The 20,898-nt window shown below is 48.7% G+C and overlaps 1 protein-coding gene across 2 annotated transcripts in view; it reads left to right on the top strand.

Moving 5' to 3' along the window:
- Bean1 (brain expressed associated with NEDD4 1) overlaps positions 1-20,898 on the top strand; it is a 42,265-nt gene that overhangs the window by 7,378 nt on the left and 13,989 nt on the right. For both annotated transcript variants that reach the window (XM_041650225.1, XM_041650224.1), the window contains exon 2: positions 3,631-3,737. In XM_041650225.1, the coding sequence (XP_041506159.1) occupies positions 3,713-3,737 (25 nt within the window). In that variant the 5' untranslated portion in view covers positions 3,631-3,712. The remainder of the gene's footprint in view (positions 1-3,630; positions 3,738-20,898) is intronic.

Raw genomic sequence — 20,898 nt, 5'->3', positions numbered from 1 at the left:
CACACGACACCATGCATCCAGCCCCTTTCTCCTGGGGACGACAACAGAGTTTTGCCCAAACAGAGGGTCTGATGGGCCAGGCAGTGGTTTTCTCATGGGTCTCTTGGAGATCCTCTAGTGGGTAAAGGGAAGAGAAAATAGATTGGGAGGTTGAGCATCTTGCTGCTTCTTTAGAGTACAAACAATCTCTCTTGAAAGCCAGGGATCTATAGATCAGGAATACAGTGCTTGCCTGTCACGCATGGGGCCCTAGGTGTGGTCAGCGTTCAAAAGGCTGAAGCAGGAGGGTCTTGAGTTCAAGGACAGCATGGGCTACTTATGAACCTGAACTTAAAAAAGAAAAACAAAAAAAAAAGTAAACTTTAAATGATTTGAGGGGGACCCCTTGCAAGCTCGGATGGGGTACATGCTGGGAAAGGGCAGTCAACGGCTATGTGTAAAGTGTTAGCTGTGGTCCACAGTGCAGGGCTGGCATGGTGGCCCTGGCTGTGACAAACATGGGTGTCCATATAGGCAACAGGATACGTGGAGATGATAGGCTCTGCACGGTGAAGGCCTGCCTCTTGGCATGTATGGCATGACTTGAAAACTCTCTCTACATAGTAGCATATGCTGGTATCAGGCTAAGGCGGGCTTACCCCAACAGTACAGGTACTTTTGAAAATGTCCTCTAAACTGGGCCCCAAGCGAGGGTGCAGAGACCCTGCTGCCCTTCCATGCTCCCCAGATGCTGTGTCTAGGATCATCTAGAACTGGATTCAAGGATGTTCGCAAGCTGGGAAAGTGTCCCCATTGTTACCGATCTGTCACCAGCAGTCAAGGAAGCTTCAGGAAGAGATCCTGAAAGCTGGCCTGTGATGGCCTGCGTGCACAGCTCTCCTGGCTCTCTTTTCTGTGACCTTGAGCAAGTAAGCACCTCAAGCCTCCATTTTCTCATCTGCAAAACTGAAATGGTTTTCCTCATCCCAAAGGTCCTGTCCCAATAGGGCAGGGGACTCTAAGTGGCACTTAGCAAGTGTTTGGTTAATGTGAACCACGTGTGTAGAGCCTACTGTCCCCAAAGACTCCCACATAGGACTGTCTGCTTGAGTCACTGACCACATGTAATACAGGACTTATTAGGCCCTGGACTGTAAGACACCCACCCTCCCCACACCCCGAGACTCACCAGCCTTCACCTCAGTCTCCAGGTTCAGAGGAAATGGTGGCCCCAGAGAATCCTCTCAGAGAGGCAGCACCCTAAGGGGAGCCCCTCAAGAGAAGGTGACCTGCACCTCTCTATGGCATCTGGTGTCCCCAAGATCAGCACTACAGGAAGTACCTTCAGTATGCACTTATTAAACCCCGACATTATATCAGTGCACCAGAGAGTCAGGAAGACCCCAGGGCTGTGGGTGCTAGAGAGAAGAGCTGGACATTTTCCTAAAGGTGTCGGGGAGCTGTGGAAGGGGCTCAGGTGAGGGATTGATGCGTCCATTCCTCCTTTAAAAGAGATTTCTCAAGGACTGGAGAAATGGCTCAGTGGATCCGAGGCTTTCTCTGTAAGCATGAGGACCTGAGTTAGACTCCCAGCACCCACATTTGAAAAGAAAAAAAAGCCAGAAGTGGCCATGTATGCCTATAACCCCAAAGCCTATGACCCCAAAGCTGGGGGTGGGGATGGAGATAGGATCTCCAGGGCCTGTTGGCTCCAGGTTCAGTAAGAAACTATGTTATAAGGGAACAAGGCAAGGGATGTAGAGCCAGACACCTGAGGTCTTCTTCTGGCCTTCACACACATGTAATCCGCAAACGCAAAGGCCACAGGCCTGAAAGTTCTTCTTTAATCTCCTAGAGTGTAACTGGTGCTCTAAGCAGCCTGGGAGCTCAAACTCCTACCCTCCCTCCCCAGGTCAAAACTCTCCCTTGGTTTTTATGGAGACCAAGAGTGGATGTCAGGCCAGCCTAGGGCTCACACTGGGAAAGCTGAGCAATGTTGAGGGGTGAGTGGCAAGTCACGACTTACAGAGTGTCCCCAGATCACCTGCATTCCTCTTGCCCCCACAGAGAACAGAGAGAGTACCATGAGGCCTGTCACACACAGCTGCTCCTGAAGCATCGTCAAGCTTATCCATGCTTTCCCAGGAAGGATCTGAGGTTCAGGAAGGTGAAGCGCTTTGGCCAGAGTCAATGCCAGGAAGTACGACACTGACCTTAGTCTTAAAGGATCAGGGAGAAGAGCAGGGCAGTGCAGAGGCAGTTCCTTGTTCACTTACTAAACAGAAAGGCCCGTGTTTCCACGCAGTATGCGTAGCCAATGGGCTCCATCCAAACTCTGTGCCTGTTTGGAACAGAAAACACCTGTGGAAGGGGCTCCTAGCTGAGGCAAGACTGAGAACCTCTGGGTCTGACTCTCACAGGTAAATTCTGGCCACATGATGCGACCCCCAGTGTCCCCGAGGAAAGGGTTAGGCTGTTTCCCCTGGACTCAACACCCATGGTCCAAAAGTGCATTTTAGGGGCTGGAGAGATGGCTCAGAGGTTAATAGCACTGATGGCTCTTCCAGAGGTCCCGAGTTCAGTTCTCAGTATCTGTATGCCAACAACTGTCTGTAACCCTAGTTCAGGGGATTCAAAGTCCTCTTCTGGCCTCTAAGAGCGGCAGGCACACAAGTAGGCACAGATATATGGGCAGGCAAAATGTCCTTCCACAGAAATAATAATAAAATTCTTAAAGCACATTTTAGTTTCCGAAGTCAAGTGTGCCTCTTGATAAATAAAAACCCACACTGTGTCCTTTGGGGACACACAGGGAGGGATTGAGTGGGTTCAAACCTTCAGTGGCCTGAGAGGACATTACTCTGAAAGCGGTTCCCCTTGTAAAGGAGTGTTGAAGCGGCCTGGCATGGCCGATGCTGCCCTGAAAATCCAGGTGTCACACAGAGTTCATGTGGAGCTAGGCTGAGGTAGTGAAAGGAAATTTTCCTTTCATTTGTTTTTCTAATTGGTGATCTAATGTGTTGGGTACCTTCCAAAAGGAGGTGCTGGCTGGCTGGGGGCATGAGCAAAAAACAGACCTGGAGTCTCACCCCAGCTGTAATTGGCAGCTGTGTGATCTCGGCCAAGCTACAAGACCTCTCTGAGCCTCGATTTCCTTATGGACAAAATGAGGAGGAAAAGAGCAATCTGGCTCTTAGGGCAATGTCACAATACAGTCTGAGCTAGGAGGCAGGGAACACCCTCCCAGTGCCAGCCAGGAAGGCCTCGAACAGGCTTCTCTCTCCTCTGCATGTTTCCCGTATGAAATGAGGACTTTGGACCAGTCTTTAAGGATCCTGACAGTCCTAAGGCACTCAGGATGCTATAGTCTATGGAGGATGTGGAACAGCGAGTCTTCACAGTTAGAACTCCATGGCATCACTCTCCCACTCCAGGGTCTCCCAAAAGAGAGATCCACCCTTTACACATCACCGTGACCCCCAACACTCATTCATGCCACCCCTGCACCCACAACCCACACCTTGTAGCCCAGGAATACCCAGACTAGGAACATGTTCCTAAGTCCCACCCCACCTAGTGATGTAAGTACACAGCCTGTAGACATGGGGGTGCTGTAGGCACCCTATCACCTGCCTGTTTGTGTCTCCACAGATGAGTGGAGGGGCCGTCCCCTCAAGAAGTCCGAGCTGTGCTCGAGGGCAGGCTGGCTCCGCTGTTCTGCTCCAAGGATTACATGTCCTTCAAACGCCCTTGCCCCTGTAAGTCTCTTCCTTGTCCGTCACTGTTGGGGTCTAAGCTGCTGCAGAACTAGAGGGTGGAGTTGTAAAGTTGGCATTGGGATGGTTAACCGAGGCGCTGAGGGGAGTCTGACCAGGGCTAGTATAGAGAAACTTGGGGGTTGGGGTGTAGAGGGGAAGCACAGGTCACCCCAACAGCCACAGTGGGCTCCCTGGAAACTGAAAGTCACACTTTGTCCTGTTCCCAAGATGTGGCTCAGGGTCCGTCTGAAGCACAGTGGTACGTTCTCCCCCACCCACAAGGTCATGGCCAAGCAGCTGTAGGCAGTGTTGGCTGAGACGTGCTAGAAACACCTTCTTAGGACCTTTGTTGTGATGGTGTGATAGGGTGTGTGGTTTCCATAGCAAGCAAAGAGCTTAATTTCTTCCTACACTTAAATACCCACAAGCAATGCTTCGTGGATTTTGGTCCCACAGAACAGTTCCTTGGGGCTGACTGCCCTAAGGAAATTCACCCCGTAGCTCTCACCAGAAAGTTCCCGCTGACTGAAGAAAACGCATGACTTTATCTTTAAGAGTCTTCTCGTGACTCCCCACTGTGAGGAGTCCATTGCTAGACCAGCCAGGTGTCCTCTTAGAACTCAAGACAACAGCCTCCATAGACTCTCGGCTTGGCCTCCACCCTCTCAGGCGACCTTCATGGCTCCACAGCAGAACCTGCTTTCTCTCATTACACACCTGAGCTCCTCAAACTGGCATCACTTGTCCTTTGAGGAGCATGCCTAACTGCCTCTCCCTTGTTGAGAAGTAGTGCCTGTGTGTTGAGGTGACATCAGAAGTTTCCCATCTGACACCTTGGTGTCCACACTCACTCCATGACTCGGCAGGCCTTAGGGAGAGGTGAGGTGCCATATGGGGGTCACATGCCCCCTCTTTTTAACACCTCACCTTCAGTCTGGAGCTGCTCCGTGTGGTGAGAAACCTGGCAGTGACCACCATGCCTTTCTTAGCTCATGTAATGACCCTGCTAGGTTGTGCAGAAAACCTAGAAAACTCAGAGTAGGCGACAGTTTGTTCCTGTTCACATCTCCGCACCCTGGCCCCTGCGGTATAGAAACACAACCCATGAAAGGAAAATGAAGCCCAAAAGTTCCCCGAAGAAAGCAGCTAAAATGGCCTTAAACCAGCCCTGAAATCAGATCTGCCAGCACCTGTGGACACTGGGGATGTGGCATGCTTCTCTGGCCTTCTGGGAGTGGAGCAGATATCAGCCATAAAGGGCTGAGCTGTAGATCTGTTGCCTCCCAACCCCGTGTCACTTTCTGATACCTGGGCTCCTCTCTGCCCCTTATGGGCACCCCCAGCAGCTCTCAGCAGCAGCCCTATTGAGAAGCTGAAAAGTTTGAGGCAGAGAGGCAACAAGAACAAGACAGAGGACAGGGGAGCCCGGCCAGGGAAGCCCGCAAGCTCTCTGGCCATATAGCCAGAAGAGGAAAGGGAGTTCCTCCGCTTAGAGTCATGTCTGTAAGCCTTTCCCAGCCCCAGAGGCCTTGCCTGGAGTGGGGGAATCGGTCCCATCTGGCCTCTGCTGGGCAGAACAGCCCAGGACTCCCTGGGGACCCAGGCTCTAAGCACAGATGCCACACAGCCTCTTCATTGTCATCTAGCAGATGGCAGCACCATGTAGCTCCCTATGTGGTGGGGGCAGGCTACTTTCCTATGGCCTCTGGGGACAGATCTGAAAGAGCTGATTTTGGGGACAGTGGGGGGGGGACTGGAGAATAAACAGGTAGCAAAACAAAAAGAAGGACTAGACATGCCCCACAATCTATGGAGAAGTCATGTAGGCACACTCCTGTCAAGTTCGTGACGGCCATCCAAGGCCTGGCCAGAATCACAGCCTTGCAAGGCCCCCGCCCTATGCTCAGGGTCACCCTTGGAGTGAGGACAGTATTGGGCTAGAGTATGCGTGCATCCTAGAGCTGTTGTTTGCCAGCTGTGTGAACCAGGGCAAACTTCTCATCTTCCCAAACCCTCAGTTTGCTCTCTATGAAATGGACACGGTGAAGTCTTACAGTTTGCTGCTCGGATTTGAGGGGCCGCAGGGTGGGCTGAGCTTGGTATCAGGCTCCGAGAAGATGCTCAGGAAACCATCCCTCTGCCTATCTCAGTGTTATTAGTCGCGTCTTTAATGATGGAGATGGGAAAACAGAAGGTTGAACTCTAGGGGCAAATCTGGGATTTGGACCATGAATTAGCTAGCTGTCTGTTGCTATGACAAAATACCAGAGATCATTAATTTAGAAGGAGGGCAATATTAGTTGGCTCATAGTTTGGAGGTTTCAGTCCATGGTCAGTTGGAAATGATGCTTTGGGGCCTGTGATGAGGCCGAACATCATAGCAAAAAAGCATGTGGGAGAGGAAGCCTGCTTGCCTCACCACAGCAAGGAAACACTTGGATTATATCCTCTCCAAGGGCATATCCCGGGTGGCCTAACTTCCTTCTGCAAGGCCCCGCCTCTTAAGGGCTTTACCACTTCGCATCAACACTTGGGCCTTTGGGAGACACTCACAGTACAGTGGTTCTTTGGTTGTTGTCATAGTTACCTCTGCCACTATCAACATAAGGGAGGATTTGAGGGCAAGAAGAGGAAATAATGGAGCACGCTCAACATTTGCCATTGCTGTGTCCAGAGCAGACAGCACTAATCAATCATGGCACTCTTTCCCAGTGAGCCTGGATGCAAACTCAGTCACCCTAAATACATGCTGGTGCCACCCAAAGCTCATTAGTCTTTGTCCATCACTTGATGATGCAAGGAACCAGGGGAAAGGGACTTTAGCCAGTTGTTTATCCCTGGGCCTCAGTTTCCTCACCTATAAAATGGGAGTTCATAAAAGTACGCATGTCACCCAGGTGCTGGTAGTGCACATCCTGTGCTTGTAACCCTACCGCTGGGGAGGTAGAGACAAGAAAACCCCTGGAGTTTGCTGGCCAGCCAATGAATGGGCTCCAAGTTGAGGGAGACACCTTACCTCAAAAAATTAGAAAGGGACAGAAGAGACACCCAGGGTTCACCTCTGGCATCTGCACGCATGTGCACACACTCACGTGGGCATAAGCATTGTGTGCATTTACTTATAATGTATCAGGGGTGGTATGGAGCAAATACCGCCAGATGAGCTGGCAGATGAAGAATGAGTTAAGACCATGCTAGGACTAGAAAGATGGCTTAGCAGTTTCGAGCCCTTATTGCCGTTAGAGAGGGCTGGAGTTCATTTCCCTACACCCGCACAGTGACCACCAACTGAAAGTCCAACTCCGAGGGATGCCATGGCCTACGCTGGTCTCCACAGGCGTGCAAACGTGGTGCGCAGATCCACGCAGGCAAACCACTCATACACATAAAAACTGTCAACCAATATAAACATTGCTAGAGAGGATTCGGAGAGACTGGGTCATGCAGGTGTCTTGCGGAAGAGTGCTCTGAGTGGGAGAATTCAGAGCGGGAGCAGGTATGGCCTGTTCCGGCATAGCAAGGACCGTGGGCGGGAAGAAAAGACTCACTAGTGGCAGTGCGTGGGGCTGAGCATGTGGAAGAACGGGTCTGCCGTTTTACTGAGCCGAGGGAACTCCTGGAACAGACGGTGAACGGGCCGAGGCAGACCTGAAGGCCCACTGTGTCTGAGATGTTACATAGACACCAGGGTGAAGATGTGGGCAGACAGCTAGACATATGAGCCTGGAGTTCAGGGGTGAGTCTGGAGCTGGAGCTGTAAATTGGGGAGCTGTCTGTGTATGGGTGCTGCTCGGTGTGGGAACGCTGGGTGAGGTCACTGGCAGGACAAGCGTGGGGCGGTGGGGAAGAGAAGGAACTCAAGAGTGAGACTCGCATGGCTGGAGGGTACCATGATGTCCACATCTCATGGTCTTGCCAAGGGAAGTATGATCCCTGGTGTCGCCACCCAGAGCCAGGTTCGTGGAGAGGATGGTGTCCTCTCCAGCCAGATGAGTAAGCGCACTGCTGTTCCTCTGCCAAGGCTCCCATGTGTTAGCCACCCTGGCACTCGGCTCTGCCTCCGCTGGAACTGTGCCCAGGGCTCGGGAGAGGCTGGTCGTCCTCTGGGAAACCACCACAGAAATGAGCAGCCTGTCTGCTTCAGAAACAAGACAGCCGGTCCTGCTGGGGAAAACCACCTGCCCAGAGGCCCTGGGTCCCTTCTGAATCCCCAAACCATCAGCTTCTAGTGGTTTCCCTCTAAACCCATCCCTCTTCCTTGAAACTTGAGAGCACCTCTCTCTGCAGGGTTCAAGAAACTCATCCTCCTCAGCGCCCTGTACGCCTCTCACCCCCTCCTCTCACCCCTCAGCCCTCACCTAGCCCCCTGGCCCTGCATCCCTGGATGGCAGGAAAGGGTCTCCAGCATGAAAGGGTCAAAAGGTAGAGTTTGGAAGTAGGTGTGCTCAATAAGATTGATTCTTCCCTGACCCTTAATCCCACAGTCATAGCCTGACCAACACTCAGACTTCCCTGCAGAGACTCTCACTCCCTTCCCAGCCACCCCAGCTTAGCACAGTGACTGTCCTTCAGTTTTGACAGGTTGTCATCAGGAGTTTCCCCCACACCCTGCCCCATCAGACGTAAACCAATTCCCCTAGACCTGTAATGTAGGCTGGATAAAAGCCCTCGGCAGGACCTGTTCCTTCTGGGGCTCTGCCCCAACCCCTTCTCACCCCAGCTGGATCAGGTCACAGAGCATCTGTGCGGCTGCCACTTCAGTGTCCTGCCTGCACCACCCTTAAGTGCAGCTGCCACACAAAGTGAGAAAGTGCCCCAGGAGAGTCTCCAACTCTGATTGCAGGATAAGAAGACCAGACTCCTTTGAAAGAGAGACCGAGACAGAGCTGCTTCAAGAGACAAAGGTTGTCAGAGCAAGATCCCTGCCCTCACCCTTCACACACACACACACACACACACACACACACACACACACACACACACACCATCCTCACTTAAGAGGCTGGGGACAGTCAGAGAAGCCTACCTTCAGTTCCTGGCTGGAGCAGCCCTCATCCCCCTTCAAGCTTCAGGCACCAGAGTATCTGGAGGGCACCACATCCGGAGGGAGCTTTGAGCCTCTCCTACCCTGGTCAGTCTCTAGTGATCTTTCTTTCTTTCTTTCTTTCTTTCTTTCTTTTCTTCTTCCTTCCTTCCTTCCCTCCCTCCTTCTTTTCTTTCTTTTTTCTTTTTTTCTTTAAGCAGAAATGTCAGCCAACAAGAGCCAATAATTGAAAACATTTAAGGATTTTATAAGCAAGTGGTTAAACCTTTGGTAGCTTAAAAGTCACCATGGTGGAAGCATTTACGTCATGAAAATTGGCAAACTACAGCTCTGCGACCTTCCTTCCTGCCATCTTCCTTTCTTCACTTTCCTCTTCACTCCCTTCCTCCTCCCTGTTCTTCCTTCACTCATCCTTCCTTTTCTCCCTCCTCTCCCCCTTCTTCCTTCCCTTCCCTCCCTCTTCTCTCTTACCTTCTTGCTTTCCTTGCTTTTCCTTTATGAAAGCTGGTTTCCAGCACTCCACTGCCTTGAATGTGCCTACAGAAAGGTGTACCATCACCAGGTTACAGCTCAAAGAATTCCCACAAACCATGCATGCTCCTGCTGGGGAACACAGTCTTGCCTACAGGCAGAACTCCTTCATATCCTTCTTGGCTCACTCTCCTGAGCCAATGGCAACCACAAATTAGTGTTGCCTAAACGTCAAACTTTATTGGAATCTTACAGTATGTTCTTTGTTCACGATCGTGTTGTACGCTTTGCCTACCTTACTGGGTATAATTGTAGATCGTATATTCTCACCACCATATAGTATTCCATTGTGTAAATATACCACAAGCAACTTCTCTGTTCTCCTCTACTGGGCATCTGCGTTTTCTTCCATTTGAGATGATGAATGCATAGCCATGCTGGGGTATCCTAGTACAATTCTGTCCAAGAGAACATGCTTCAGTAGTGGAAATGGTCCAGTACGAACGGCCCAAGCCACAGGTAGTTCCTAGCATTCAGAATGTGATTAGTACAACTAAAGAACTGGATTCTAAATCTTAATTGGTTTTTATTCAGTAGCTGCCGGTGACCATCACACTATACTGCCCAGTTCCAGTGAACATATAGAAAAGGTCTCCCACCTAGAAGTAGGAGCTTGGACACTAGAATATACCAATGTTTAGCTTCCATAGGTAAAAGCCAAACGCTTCCAATATGGCTGTTCCAACCTGGCCGCTCACTAGCAAATCTGAGGTTTCTGACCTCTGTGTTCCCTGACAACAGTTTTTCATCTTAGCCATTCGAGTAGGAAACCCGTCTGGCACATGGTGCTTTTCATTTGAACTTCTAGTGACTTAGCATAGGATCTTGAATACTCTCTTCTTAAAGGGCCTCTCAGATCTTTAGCCATTTTTCTATGGTGTGCTTTCATTATTGATTTATAGGCACTCTTTATATGTGAATGGCCCCTCAGCTGGACATAGCATTGCAAAAATCTTCCTGCCTAAGGATTGCCTCTGGCTTTCATGATATCTTTGGGTTAATAGCGTATGCCCTACCTTTTAATCCATAAAATATAGGTTAAATTTTATATACAGAATTATTTCGTTTAACTAAGTATGAGATTATGAAATATCTTCTTGTAGCCCTTAAGAGCAGAGGATTTCATCACTGCCATTCCAAGAATAAAACTGTACAAATTGGAAAGCCCGTGTTGAGCACGTTCAGTCTTGTACCTGTGTCAAGAAAGAGGTTTTATCTGGTGTTAGTGACATTTCAGATCTCAGCAAACATGTGTATAATAACATTTAGGAGAGCCCTCGCAAAATAATTTAAGCTTCTTCAGAAATTTCCCACTTTTCAAGGTAAAGGGGGGTTCCCCGATACTTTAAAATACGTACAGTGACGCTGACATTTTGAGGACATTGGAGGACATGTGGCCATTACACGTGCATAGGAAGTCAACAGCACGCTGTCAGCCGTGGGGACAGTGGTGCTGTGGAGGAGTGAGATGACTGACTATACCTGCAGTCGTGACGCACTGGCCTGTCTGCCAAGTGTAAAATCCAATTATCTACAACAACATGACTATCGGGGACCCAGACAGTACGTAATTTACAACTGAATTCGAAGCTTCAGGAACCTGGCAGGTGTTCTTTAAATATAAATTCGACTGAGCGTTAAGTGAAAACCCCAGACTTCAGTAGAAGGGGAGACTGGCACCGTAAATGTTTAGCTGTCATTCCCATGCCAGGTTTTATTCTGTCTTTGCTCCTGAACTGGGATTTAAGAAATGAAAGGCCCAGCTGTACACAATATCTTCTCACAAATGCCACGGGTACCGCAAGTTGATAAAGCACATTCGGAACAAAGGGACGTACAGCGCCTTCCCTCTCTCCTGCTGTGCAAAGACCCAAGACCAAACAAGGGTCTGTTGGTCAGTTTAAGTTATTAACCAGGAGCGTGCCTTTGCGCTGCAGGGGTAGGGTTCAAAGGCAACACGGTCAGCCCTGAGACAGGTAGCGGGAGGTGCCAGAGGCACCGAGGGTGTGAGCCATCATCCAGAGACTCTCTGGGTAAACAGCACCCACTTCCTGTCAGCTGAGGCGAAGGACTGCATGTTTCCGTCTGAAAAGATTCCTGTGGGGCTTTTTGCTTATCGTTTGGAGAAAGGCTGTCTTGGGTTGTCTCAGCGAACAGGAGGCCTAGGCTTTCAAATTCGTTTTCCCGTCTGCTCACAGATGTGTTCGCTGTTAGCGCTGCTTGACATTGAGCCACTGTCATGGGCGGCGTGACTAATCGCTTGTGTATCCAGCGGAGAACAAGCCGGTTAGGGTAGAAAGCTAATCATGGAGGAAGGGCGATTCTGTGAAGAGGAGGAGAAGGATTGTTTTGTGTCCCGAGATCTATTAACCAGTACATAGACAGCTCAGAGAGCTGGTCTCCAGGGTCCTGGGGGCACACTGTGAATGATGAGGTGCATTAGCGAAGTCTTTCTTCAGTATCCCTGTCCATTTTAGATGTGACCCTGACCCTGTTCACATCTCAGTGCCCGGGCAATCCTTCAACCCTCTCACCATCCCTCCCCTCCCACTCTGCAGCCCAAACGCCCATCAGAGTTCTTTATCTCAATACAGACCCGCTGTGTGTTTAGAACCTTTTGCGTCCTACTTAAAGGGTCTAAAGCCGTGAAGCTCTTCATGGATCTCTTCATCTTCAAGTGTTTTATGATTCACATTTATCTTTGCTTGGTTTTGCTGCAGTAGGTGTTGTTGTTCAGAGACAGGGGTTTCCTGTGGAGCCCTGAGTGTTCTGGAACTCACTCTGTAGACCAGGCTGGCCTTGAGCTCAGAGATCCACCTGCCTCTGCCTCCAGAGCGCTGGGATTAAAGGTGTGTGCCACCGTGTCTGATAACCATTCACATTTAGAGCTGCATCTAGGAAATATCTTTAGGGTTTTAAGGTTTAATTTTTATATTTTGGGCGCCTGTTATGAGCCAGACATCCTATTAATCAATGTGCTTTGATTAGCTTATATCAGAGGACACTGCTCCAATTTTACAGATGAGGCAAGAGGTTCAAAAAGCTTAGTGGTCACCATTGGCCAGAGGCAGAGGCAGGATTTGAACCCATGACTTTTGATTTTGCTCTGTTACTTGGGCTGGCCTAGTTCTCTTCCTACTAATGATAAAATACCTTAGATTATATTATTATTAGATATATTATAATTATAATATATTAGATATATTACACTGCTAGCCTGTGTGTAGTCCCTGAGGGAATTTCTATGGATATTCGGGAGGCAGAGGCAGACAAATATCTTCTGAGTTCAAGGCCATCCTGGTCTACAGAGCGAGTTCCAGGACAGCCAGGGCTCCACAGAGAAACCCTGTCTTGAAAAACAAAACAAAACAAAAAAATCATGCCAACGACTTGCTTGGTATTTCTTCTCCCATTCTTTTATTTTCTTTCACCTGTTTGCTTCCTAAATCTAACTAAAATGCATTTCTTGTGGTCAGTGTATAGTTGACCTTGCCTTTTTATTTACTCTGGAGCTCTCTGTTGCTTAAAGTAACTGATTCACCCATATGTTTTTACAAAAACAAACTAATAAAAACATAGATGACTGGCTAGCACAAAGGGCATTTTAATGTGTGTTTTCCTTTTGTCTCACGTCTCTTTTGTCCTTGTGTTCCTCTTGTACCTCTTTCCAATGAAGTAAACATATTTCATTTACTGGTTGTAGTCTTCTGGGATTTTTAAAAAAACATCTGTTAGTAATCGCTCTGAGGGTTGTGCATGTGCCTCTGTATCACAGTCTATTTCAGAGCAGTAGTAACTCAGTCCAGCATAACAGGGAAACTTTGACCTCATGCCTCTTTCCCCGTTTGTGTGCTTTTATTCGCATATTTGCTGCATCCGTATGGGATGTGAACATATCAAAATAGAATTAAAGTTTAAGGATTATACAACCTTGTGTCTTTTAAAGGAGCTAGAGAGAGGCGTGAGGGGCCCCGAAAGGATGGTTCAGCAGTTTAGGGCACTTGCAAAGGTCCGGTTCAGTTCCCAGCGCTCACAGCAGGTGGTTCACAAGTCCCTGTGAGCTGCAGGGGACCCAGTGCCATCTTCTGGCTTCTATGGGCACCCACATCTGCAGACACATACATACACATCAATAAATTATTTCAAAAAGAGTAAATGAGAAAGAATATACTTCTGAACCCTAACTTTGCATTTCCTCCTTCCTGCGGAATCAAGCTAGCCCTTACTAAAGCTAGCACCTTTCCCTCAGCTTTAGTGTCTCTTGCACACCAAGCCTGCCGGCAGCAAGGCCTCTTGCTTTTGCTTGTCTGGAAGTTCTTTTGTTTCAGTTTTGAGGAAGTTTTGCTAATACAGCACTCTAATTTAGCGGTTAGCTTGACTGTGCCATCCACTGCCTCGGTGTTCCATGGTTTCTTATTAGCCCTTCACTACTATCAGGTCTCCCCTGTATGAGCTTTCTCTGTCCTTGGCCTTCAGTAGTGTGTCTGATGTGCTGAGGTGGGGATCTCTCATTGTGTTTATTCTACTTGAGATTTGCTGGGTTTCTTGTCTATGTAGAGTAGGTTGCCAAATTGGGGGAAATTTGATATAAGTTTCTGAGGCTCTATTCATTCTCTCTCTCTCTCTCTCTCTCTCTCTTCCTCTCTTCCCTTTCTCCCTCCCCTCCCTCTCCTCCCTTTCTCCCTCCCTCCTCCTCCCCCTCTATTCACATTGGGTGACTTTCTGTTGATTTGTTTTCAAGTTTACCAGTTCTTTGGTTGGCACTTGAAATCTGATGTTGAGTTCCTCTAATGGTTTCTTAGCATTGTCTTTCCAGTTCTATTTGTTAAACAAAGAAACAAACAGAAAACAAGGTTTCATGTATCCCTGGTAGGCTTTGAACTAGCTGAGTGTCCTAGTTAGCCTTCCCTGTCAACTTGACACAACCTCAAACCACCTGAGCAGGGAGTTCTAACTGAGGGAAATACTCAGATCTGATTGGCCTATGGATTTATCTGCGGGAGGTTGCATTGTTAATTGATGTAGGAGGACCCAGCCCACTGTGGGCAGCACCATTCCCTTGGCAAGTAGTCCTGGGCTGTATAAGAAAGCAAGCTAAGTGTGAGCTTGTGAGTAAGCGAACAGCATTCCTCCGGTCTCCGCTTCGGGTTCTTCCCTGAGTTCCTACCCTGACCTCCCTCAATGAACTGTCACCTTTAACCTGAAGCGAACCACTTTCCGCCCTAAGCTGCTTTTGATCTGAATGTTTTATCCCAGCAATAGGAAGGAACCTACAACAGCGAGGATGGTGCCAAGCTCCTGGTCCTCCTGGCTTGGACTCCCCCGTGCTGGGATTGCAGGTGTGCATGACCCTGCCTGGCTCCACCAAGTTCTCTATGGTGGTTTGCCAAGATTCTCTGCTCCTTGAAGCCTTGCAATCATACTTTCCTTAAACTCTTTAAACATAACTTCTTTACTGACGTACCCATGTTTATAATTGCTTTAAAGTTTTGTCTGTCCAGTCTGATATCTGAGGATGCACACAGACAGCTTTTATTGACTGCTGCTTTTTGTTATTTTTATTTGATATTTTCTGACTGTAACTCATATTTTCCTGTTTCTTTTTGTGCATTTGTTGAGCATTGAACATTTTAGATAATATAGTAACTATGCCATAGGAGCTGTGGTTTGTCTGGTTGTTTAGGATGTGATTTGAACTAAGGCTGTAAAAATCTGTCTCTGCTACAACATACAGTTGCTCATGTTTCTACTTGAATTTTTCTTTCTTGGCTGTAGTTTTAAGATTTCTTTCCTTATAGTTGACTGGTGTCTGCATGGCTCAGTGTTCACCCAAAGAACAGTCACAGGTTGTTCTCAAATGCTTCCCGATAGTAAAGCCTACTCACCTTCTCTGCTGATGGCTTTGCAGTGTGAGGCCCAGGGAAAACACTGACTTCTCAGGAGCTTATATTTCTTTGTGTAAAAATAAAGGCTGCATCAGGCAAAGAGATCCAGGCTCTACTCTACGGCATCCCAGGCAGAAATCAACCCCAGGAATCTGGAGCGTCTCTCGGGGTGTGGTGTTTTGAATAGGTATGGCACTCATAGACTCATGTGTTCGAATGCTTGGCGGATAGGGAGTGGCACTGTTAGGAGGTATGGCCTCATTGGAGTAGTGTGCCCTCCTTGGAGATAATGTGTCACTGTGGAGGTAGGTTTTGAGGTCTAATATGCTCAAGCTACACCCAGCGGGGGACTCGGTTCACCTCCTGTTGCCTGTGGATCAAGATGTAGAATTCTCAGCTCCTTTCTGAGTGCCGTGTCTGCCTGCATGCTGCTATAACAATGGACTAAACTTCTGACATTGTAAGCCGACCTCAACTGTTTTCCTTTCTAAGAGTTGCTGTGGTCATGGTGTCTCTTTACAGCAATAAAAACCCTAAGACATGGGCCATTGAAGCTTACTCCCTATACAGTTACCAGCTAGCCCACTAACCCATTTTCATCACACTCAGGGCCACAACTCGAGGCTCGTGTCACAGCTAGCCCTGTTTATTCATTGCTGTGACCACTGCTTAACTAACAGCATCCTAAGTAAAGTATACTCTCTTTTATTCACAGTAACAGGGAAGCTGCCAGCATTCACATCCTGTGCCATTCAGGCTGACAGAGATGGTGAGGAACTGTGCGAAGCAATTCCAGTCAAGCACTCCACTGAATCTCACTGTTCTTTGCTCAGATAGGACTGAAATGGTGTCCTTAGAGTTGTGGCCAGCCTTTGCGGTTGCATTTATGGAGTGTTTATATAAATCTACTTACATGGTCTTGTGCAATTCACAGAAACACCTTCAAACATAATTACCTTATCTGAGAGATGAAGACAGCCAGCGTCACTAACCAAGGGTTTTAATGACTGCACTTACCACCTGCAGGACTTCCTCTCCGTAAAGCATTTGAACCGTTTAATTTTGGGTGGTGGTGGGTATAGGCAATGCCCCCATGCCAAGGTGGCTATTCAGCTCTGCAATAACAAATAGTGTAGTGGTGATCTACACAGACCCTAAGTCTGACTCACAGAAATAATCGGGATTTTCTTTCTTACTGGTAATGCTAATTAGCCCAAGAAAGACGAGGAAAGACCAGTTTCTATTCATGTTGAGTTCAGTTGCAGGCGTGTTTCTGAGTGTCCTGGGGGCTAAAGCAGAAAGCGCAGAAAGAATCAGTCATGCAGTTGCGTTGGTCTCTTGTTTTGTTGCATTTTGTTTTTCTTTCCTTTGTTTGTAACAATGTATCACCTAGCCCAGGCTGGCCTCAAACTCACTGTGTAGCGGAGAATGATCTGGAACTGGTTTTCTAGTCTCTGTCTCCTGAATGTTAGCTTCGTAGGCACGTGACAAAAGTCTGTGAGCCAGATTTTTTTCCCTGTGTATCAGGTCTTTGGAGAAAACAATGACGTTTATGATATTCATATCCTGAATATGTTTTCCATTGAGTTTCTGTCCTAGCTAGCTTTGATTATCAGCATCACAGAGCTACAGTCATTTGAGTTACTGTCTAGACCAGCCTAGCCTGTGGGCGTGTCTGGGGGAGATTGTCTTAATTATTAACTGATATAGAAGGGCCAGTCCACTATAGATGACACAGTCCCTAGTCAGGTAGTCCTATACTCTGCCAGAAATACAGCTAAGCATCAGCCTGTCAGTGAGCCAGCAAGCAGTAGTTTCGGCTTCAATCTCCTGCCTTCATTACTGCCATGACTTCCCTCAGTAATGAACTATGACCTAGAAGGATGAGAGGCAATAAACGTTTTCCTCCCTTAGTTTCTCATCAGAGTGTTTTGTCACAGCAATGTGAAGGAAACTAGAACAGATATGACAGGATGGATGAGCAGGACCAGCAGTGACAACCCTTTGATAAAGCTAAGTCTCTTCAGTCTGGGCTCTGAGGGAGAAGGCCGCATGAAACTCTGAGAAGTCAGGAATTGAGAGAGCCTCAGCCATCCTAGCTCTAGGCTTGTTCCAGGGACTGAGAACTTTGCAGTACAGAAGTCTGTGGATGACACCAGTAAGCTTCTCTCTCCCAACGTGGGACAGCTGGTGGTCATCGGCCGCATTTGTGAATTTAACATTTTATGGATCAAATATTCATGAGCTCCTGGAACTTCCCATGTTAACGTAGATGGCCATTTTTCCGTCATGATTGTAAGTCCCACAATGCAAGCTGGCAGGTTGGAGCTAAACCCCTGGCTGATAGGCCCAGGCAGTCCCCTCACCCCCACCCCTACAGACGCTTCTCAACCCAGTTCCACACCACCCACTTACCCAGCATACACAGGGACTCTACCAGTGTTTTCAAAACCTGGCGATACAGCTCATTGGTAGAGTACTTGCCTAGATTGCACAAGTCTCTGAGTTCAGTCCCCGGCACTGTGAAACAGAGGCAATGTGGAGCCAACTCTAGATGGAGATGGCAGGGAAGAGGAAGCCCTGGAGGCCAGGGAGGAGTCCAGCAGGGAACTGAGAGCAGGTGTGGTTTTGACAACTGTATCCTTCATCACAGCTGGCTCAGAAACAGGGCAAGTGACCCAGTAGACTTCCAGCCGGTGAATAAATATTTCTGCAAGCCAGAAATAAAATATTACCAAGTGACAAAGATATGGGCTGAGGTATATGGAGGGACATCTGAGCTCATTTTAGTGTGTTTATCCGAGAGGCAGGATGTGTCTCTGAGCTCTAGTTTAGAGAATCATTAAGGACTCGTGGGTGGTCACGTATATTTTCCCAGTTATATCTGAACATAGTGGTTGAAAACCTTCTGCTTGGCAGTGGAGTGTTCTCTGCTTAACTCTGACTTGTAGGCCAGATGGGAGCAGGAGTGAAGTGGGACCAGGAAACACCACGATACACCGAGTCTCCCTCTCTGCATGCCAGGATATTGTTTGGAAATCTCTTGCTGTCCAGTTTGAGAGTTTCATTTCTGTCTGAGTCATAGTTACGCTGCAAGCCAGGCGTGCATGTGGAATAAGCATTTGGTGAGTATTGGTAAGGAATGCATGAATGAATGGATAATGGATGGATTATCCATTATAGGTGGATAGTATGGGTGGGTGAGTAGACGGATGGTTGGATGGATAAATACGGGTAGATGGGTAGGTAAAAGAATGGATGAAGGGATGGGTAGATACCTAAATGGATGGTGGACAGATGAATGAGTGGGTGATAGGTGGGTGGGTGGATTGATGGATAAATGAGAGGCAGATGGATGAGGGGGTAGATAGGTAGAAGATGATTGGTGAACGGTGGGTAGGTGGGTGAAGGGATGTGTTTATGGATGGATAGATTGATGAACGGATGGACGGTGGGTAAATGGATGGACCGATAAGTGGATTACTACGTGGATGCTGAGAGGATGAGTAAGTTGTTAGTTGGATCAATTAATGGAGAATTGATGAATAAGTAGACAACTTTATACTTCATTCTGCCATAATCTGCCCCCACTCCTGACATCACAAACAGATCCTGATATGACAATAGTGGACTTCCTATAGCGGTACATCCCATTGTCAAAAGAATCCTGAACAGCAATGGCCTTACCTCACCCCTGTGGTCTAAGGCAACATCCCCACCCCTCCCTGGAGTGCACCTCCTGGAGTGCAGGTGCCTCCTGGAACTCCTCTAACTCCGTGATTCTGTCCATGCTCCTCCCACCTCTCATCTTGTTCCGCTGTCACCCTTTGTGTCCTCTCTGAGATGTCTCTGAACTGCCCAGCCCTCTGTCATCCTTATGTCAGCCTCTTGAAACATCTGTCCACAGCTGGGAATCAGTAAGGGAGCTGAGATGGCACTCACGACGTGGGGGAGGAGATGTAATAGGGTCCAAGTTGACAAGCTCGGTCCTTTACACTCTTCCCCGGCCCTCGCAGGAAGCTGGAATAGAGAAAGATGGTGCGTGTGCCATGTTCCCTCCATCCCTTCCAGTGATGGCACGGCCACCCTGTCCACTTCTACTGTGAGAGCGGATCTTGCTGAGGTCAGACTTCCCAGGGAAGTGCACCTGTGACAAATGCCTTAAGAATTTTTGTGACAGGAGCCATCACTCAGATCTGTGTCCTTGCTTCCACCCCTTCTTTTTCTCAGCAGCATCGCTGGGAGAATGGGCCGGAGGATGCTCAAAAATGCTGAGTCAGCACCTCGGTGCCTCTGTGCCTTCTCCGCGGGGGCCCCGGGGTTCAGATAGCTTGGGGCTCTAAGGAAGATCCTCTGTGCTCATTGAGACCCTTGGGCTGCCAAAATGCTGTGCTTGGCAAGGATTTAGTAGCGGTGGTCTGCTACAGTGTCCCTGCCAGCCTAAATTCTCCAAACTGGAGCCAATCTTGCCCCTAGCTGCCTAAAAGGAGCTTGAATCTCATGATCTCCCTACTAAGAGCTCTTCTACTAAGAGCCTTGAGAGGGACAGAAGGAGGAAGAGAAGGAAGAGGGAGGGAGGGAGGGAGGGAGGGAGGCAAGGGAACAGGAGGAAGGGAGGGAGGAAGGAAGGAAGGAAGGGTGGGGGCCTTGGGGCCACATTAATTCTTTCTAGTCCTGCAACTGCTTCCATAAGACCCAGCTTGCCCTAAGACCAACATTAATCCCTCCCCTAGAGTGGTGTTCCATGACCTGTCTCTCTTCCACTGAGCCCCACCCCATAAAGATCACTGCCTCTCACTACTGTAACTTGGGGGCCCAAACTTCCAGCACATAAAGCTCCCAGGGAAAAGCTACTCAAAACACAGTGCCTGTTCTGTGCCTGGCTGCTGCGTGAGCTGCCGGACCGTCCAGACAAGCTTGGAGTCTGGCTTAGATCCCAGACTGGCATACACTTGGAATATGCTCTTCAGCATGGTACTTCAGCCCTGTGATGGCGTGACAATGGCATCCACACAGATCCCTTAGTGCTTTCTGAGTTAGTGTGACTCCCGACCCATTCCTGGACGATTAAACCCAGAAGCATCACATTTGGCTTCTGCTTGACACGCTAGTGGCGCCTGAATCCAGGTACCGCCCCAACCCTGTGGGGCCTGAGAATCCCATCTGCAGACTAGGACCATACTAAGGATGTCTCCAAAGCTCGCTCAAAGGACAGGCAGATGGAGCCAAGAAACTCTGCAGTCGTAGGCTTTGGCACCAAGTCTGTCTTCCTGAGCCGAGGTCTGGGCTCTGCTCTGCCCTGCATGGTGTGGGAGACTGTGCTGAGCACCTTGTTTCCCTAGATCCGTGCTTATGCTGATACTGCCTCCCCCTAGTATCAGATCCAGCAGGCTCTTCCCAAGTGTCCTGCCTCCCGTCGTGCATCTTCCCATCTGCCTCCCATTCAGCGGTCCAGGGACTCTCTGAAAACGCTTGCCCATGCCGCTTTATTTGCTCTTTAAGTGCCCTTATGGTCTGGCCCTGCCAGCCTCTCCAAGGTTACTCTGCACTAGTCTCCTCTGCAGCCTATATTCCCCCATTATTCCTCACTTGCATGGACCCTCATCGGGGGCCCCAAGTTCTTCTGCAGTGGAATCCGCCAGACCTGTTCATCATCTCCCCTAGATCTGAAATCCTTCCTCAAGACTTGACTACCGCTGGG

Source organism: Microtus oregoni, unplaced genomic scaffold (assembly GCF_018167655.1).
Source record: "Microtus oregoni isolate MIOR12 unplaced genomic scaffold, Mior012 000004F_ref0000308, whole genome shotgun sequence".
Lineage (NCBI taxonomy): Eukaryota > Metazoa > Chordata > Mammalia > Rodentia > Cricetidae > Microtus > Microtus oregoni.
Note: the sequence above shows the minus strand (reverse complement) of the source record. Positions and strands in the feature narration are given on the sequence as shown.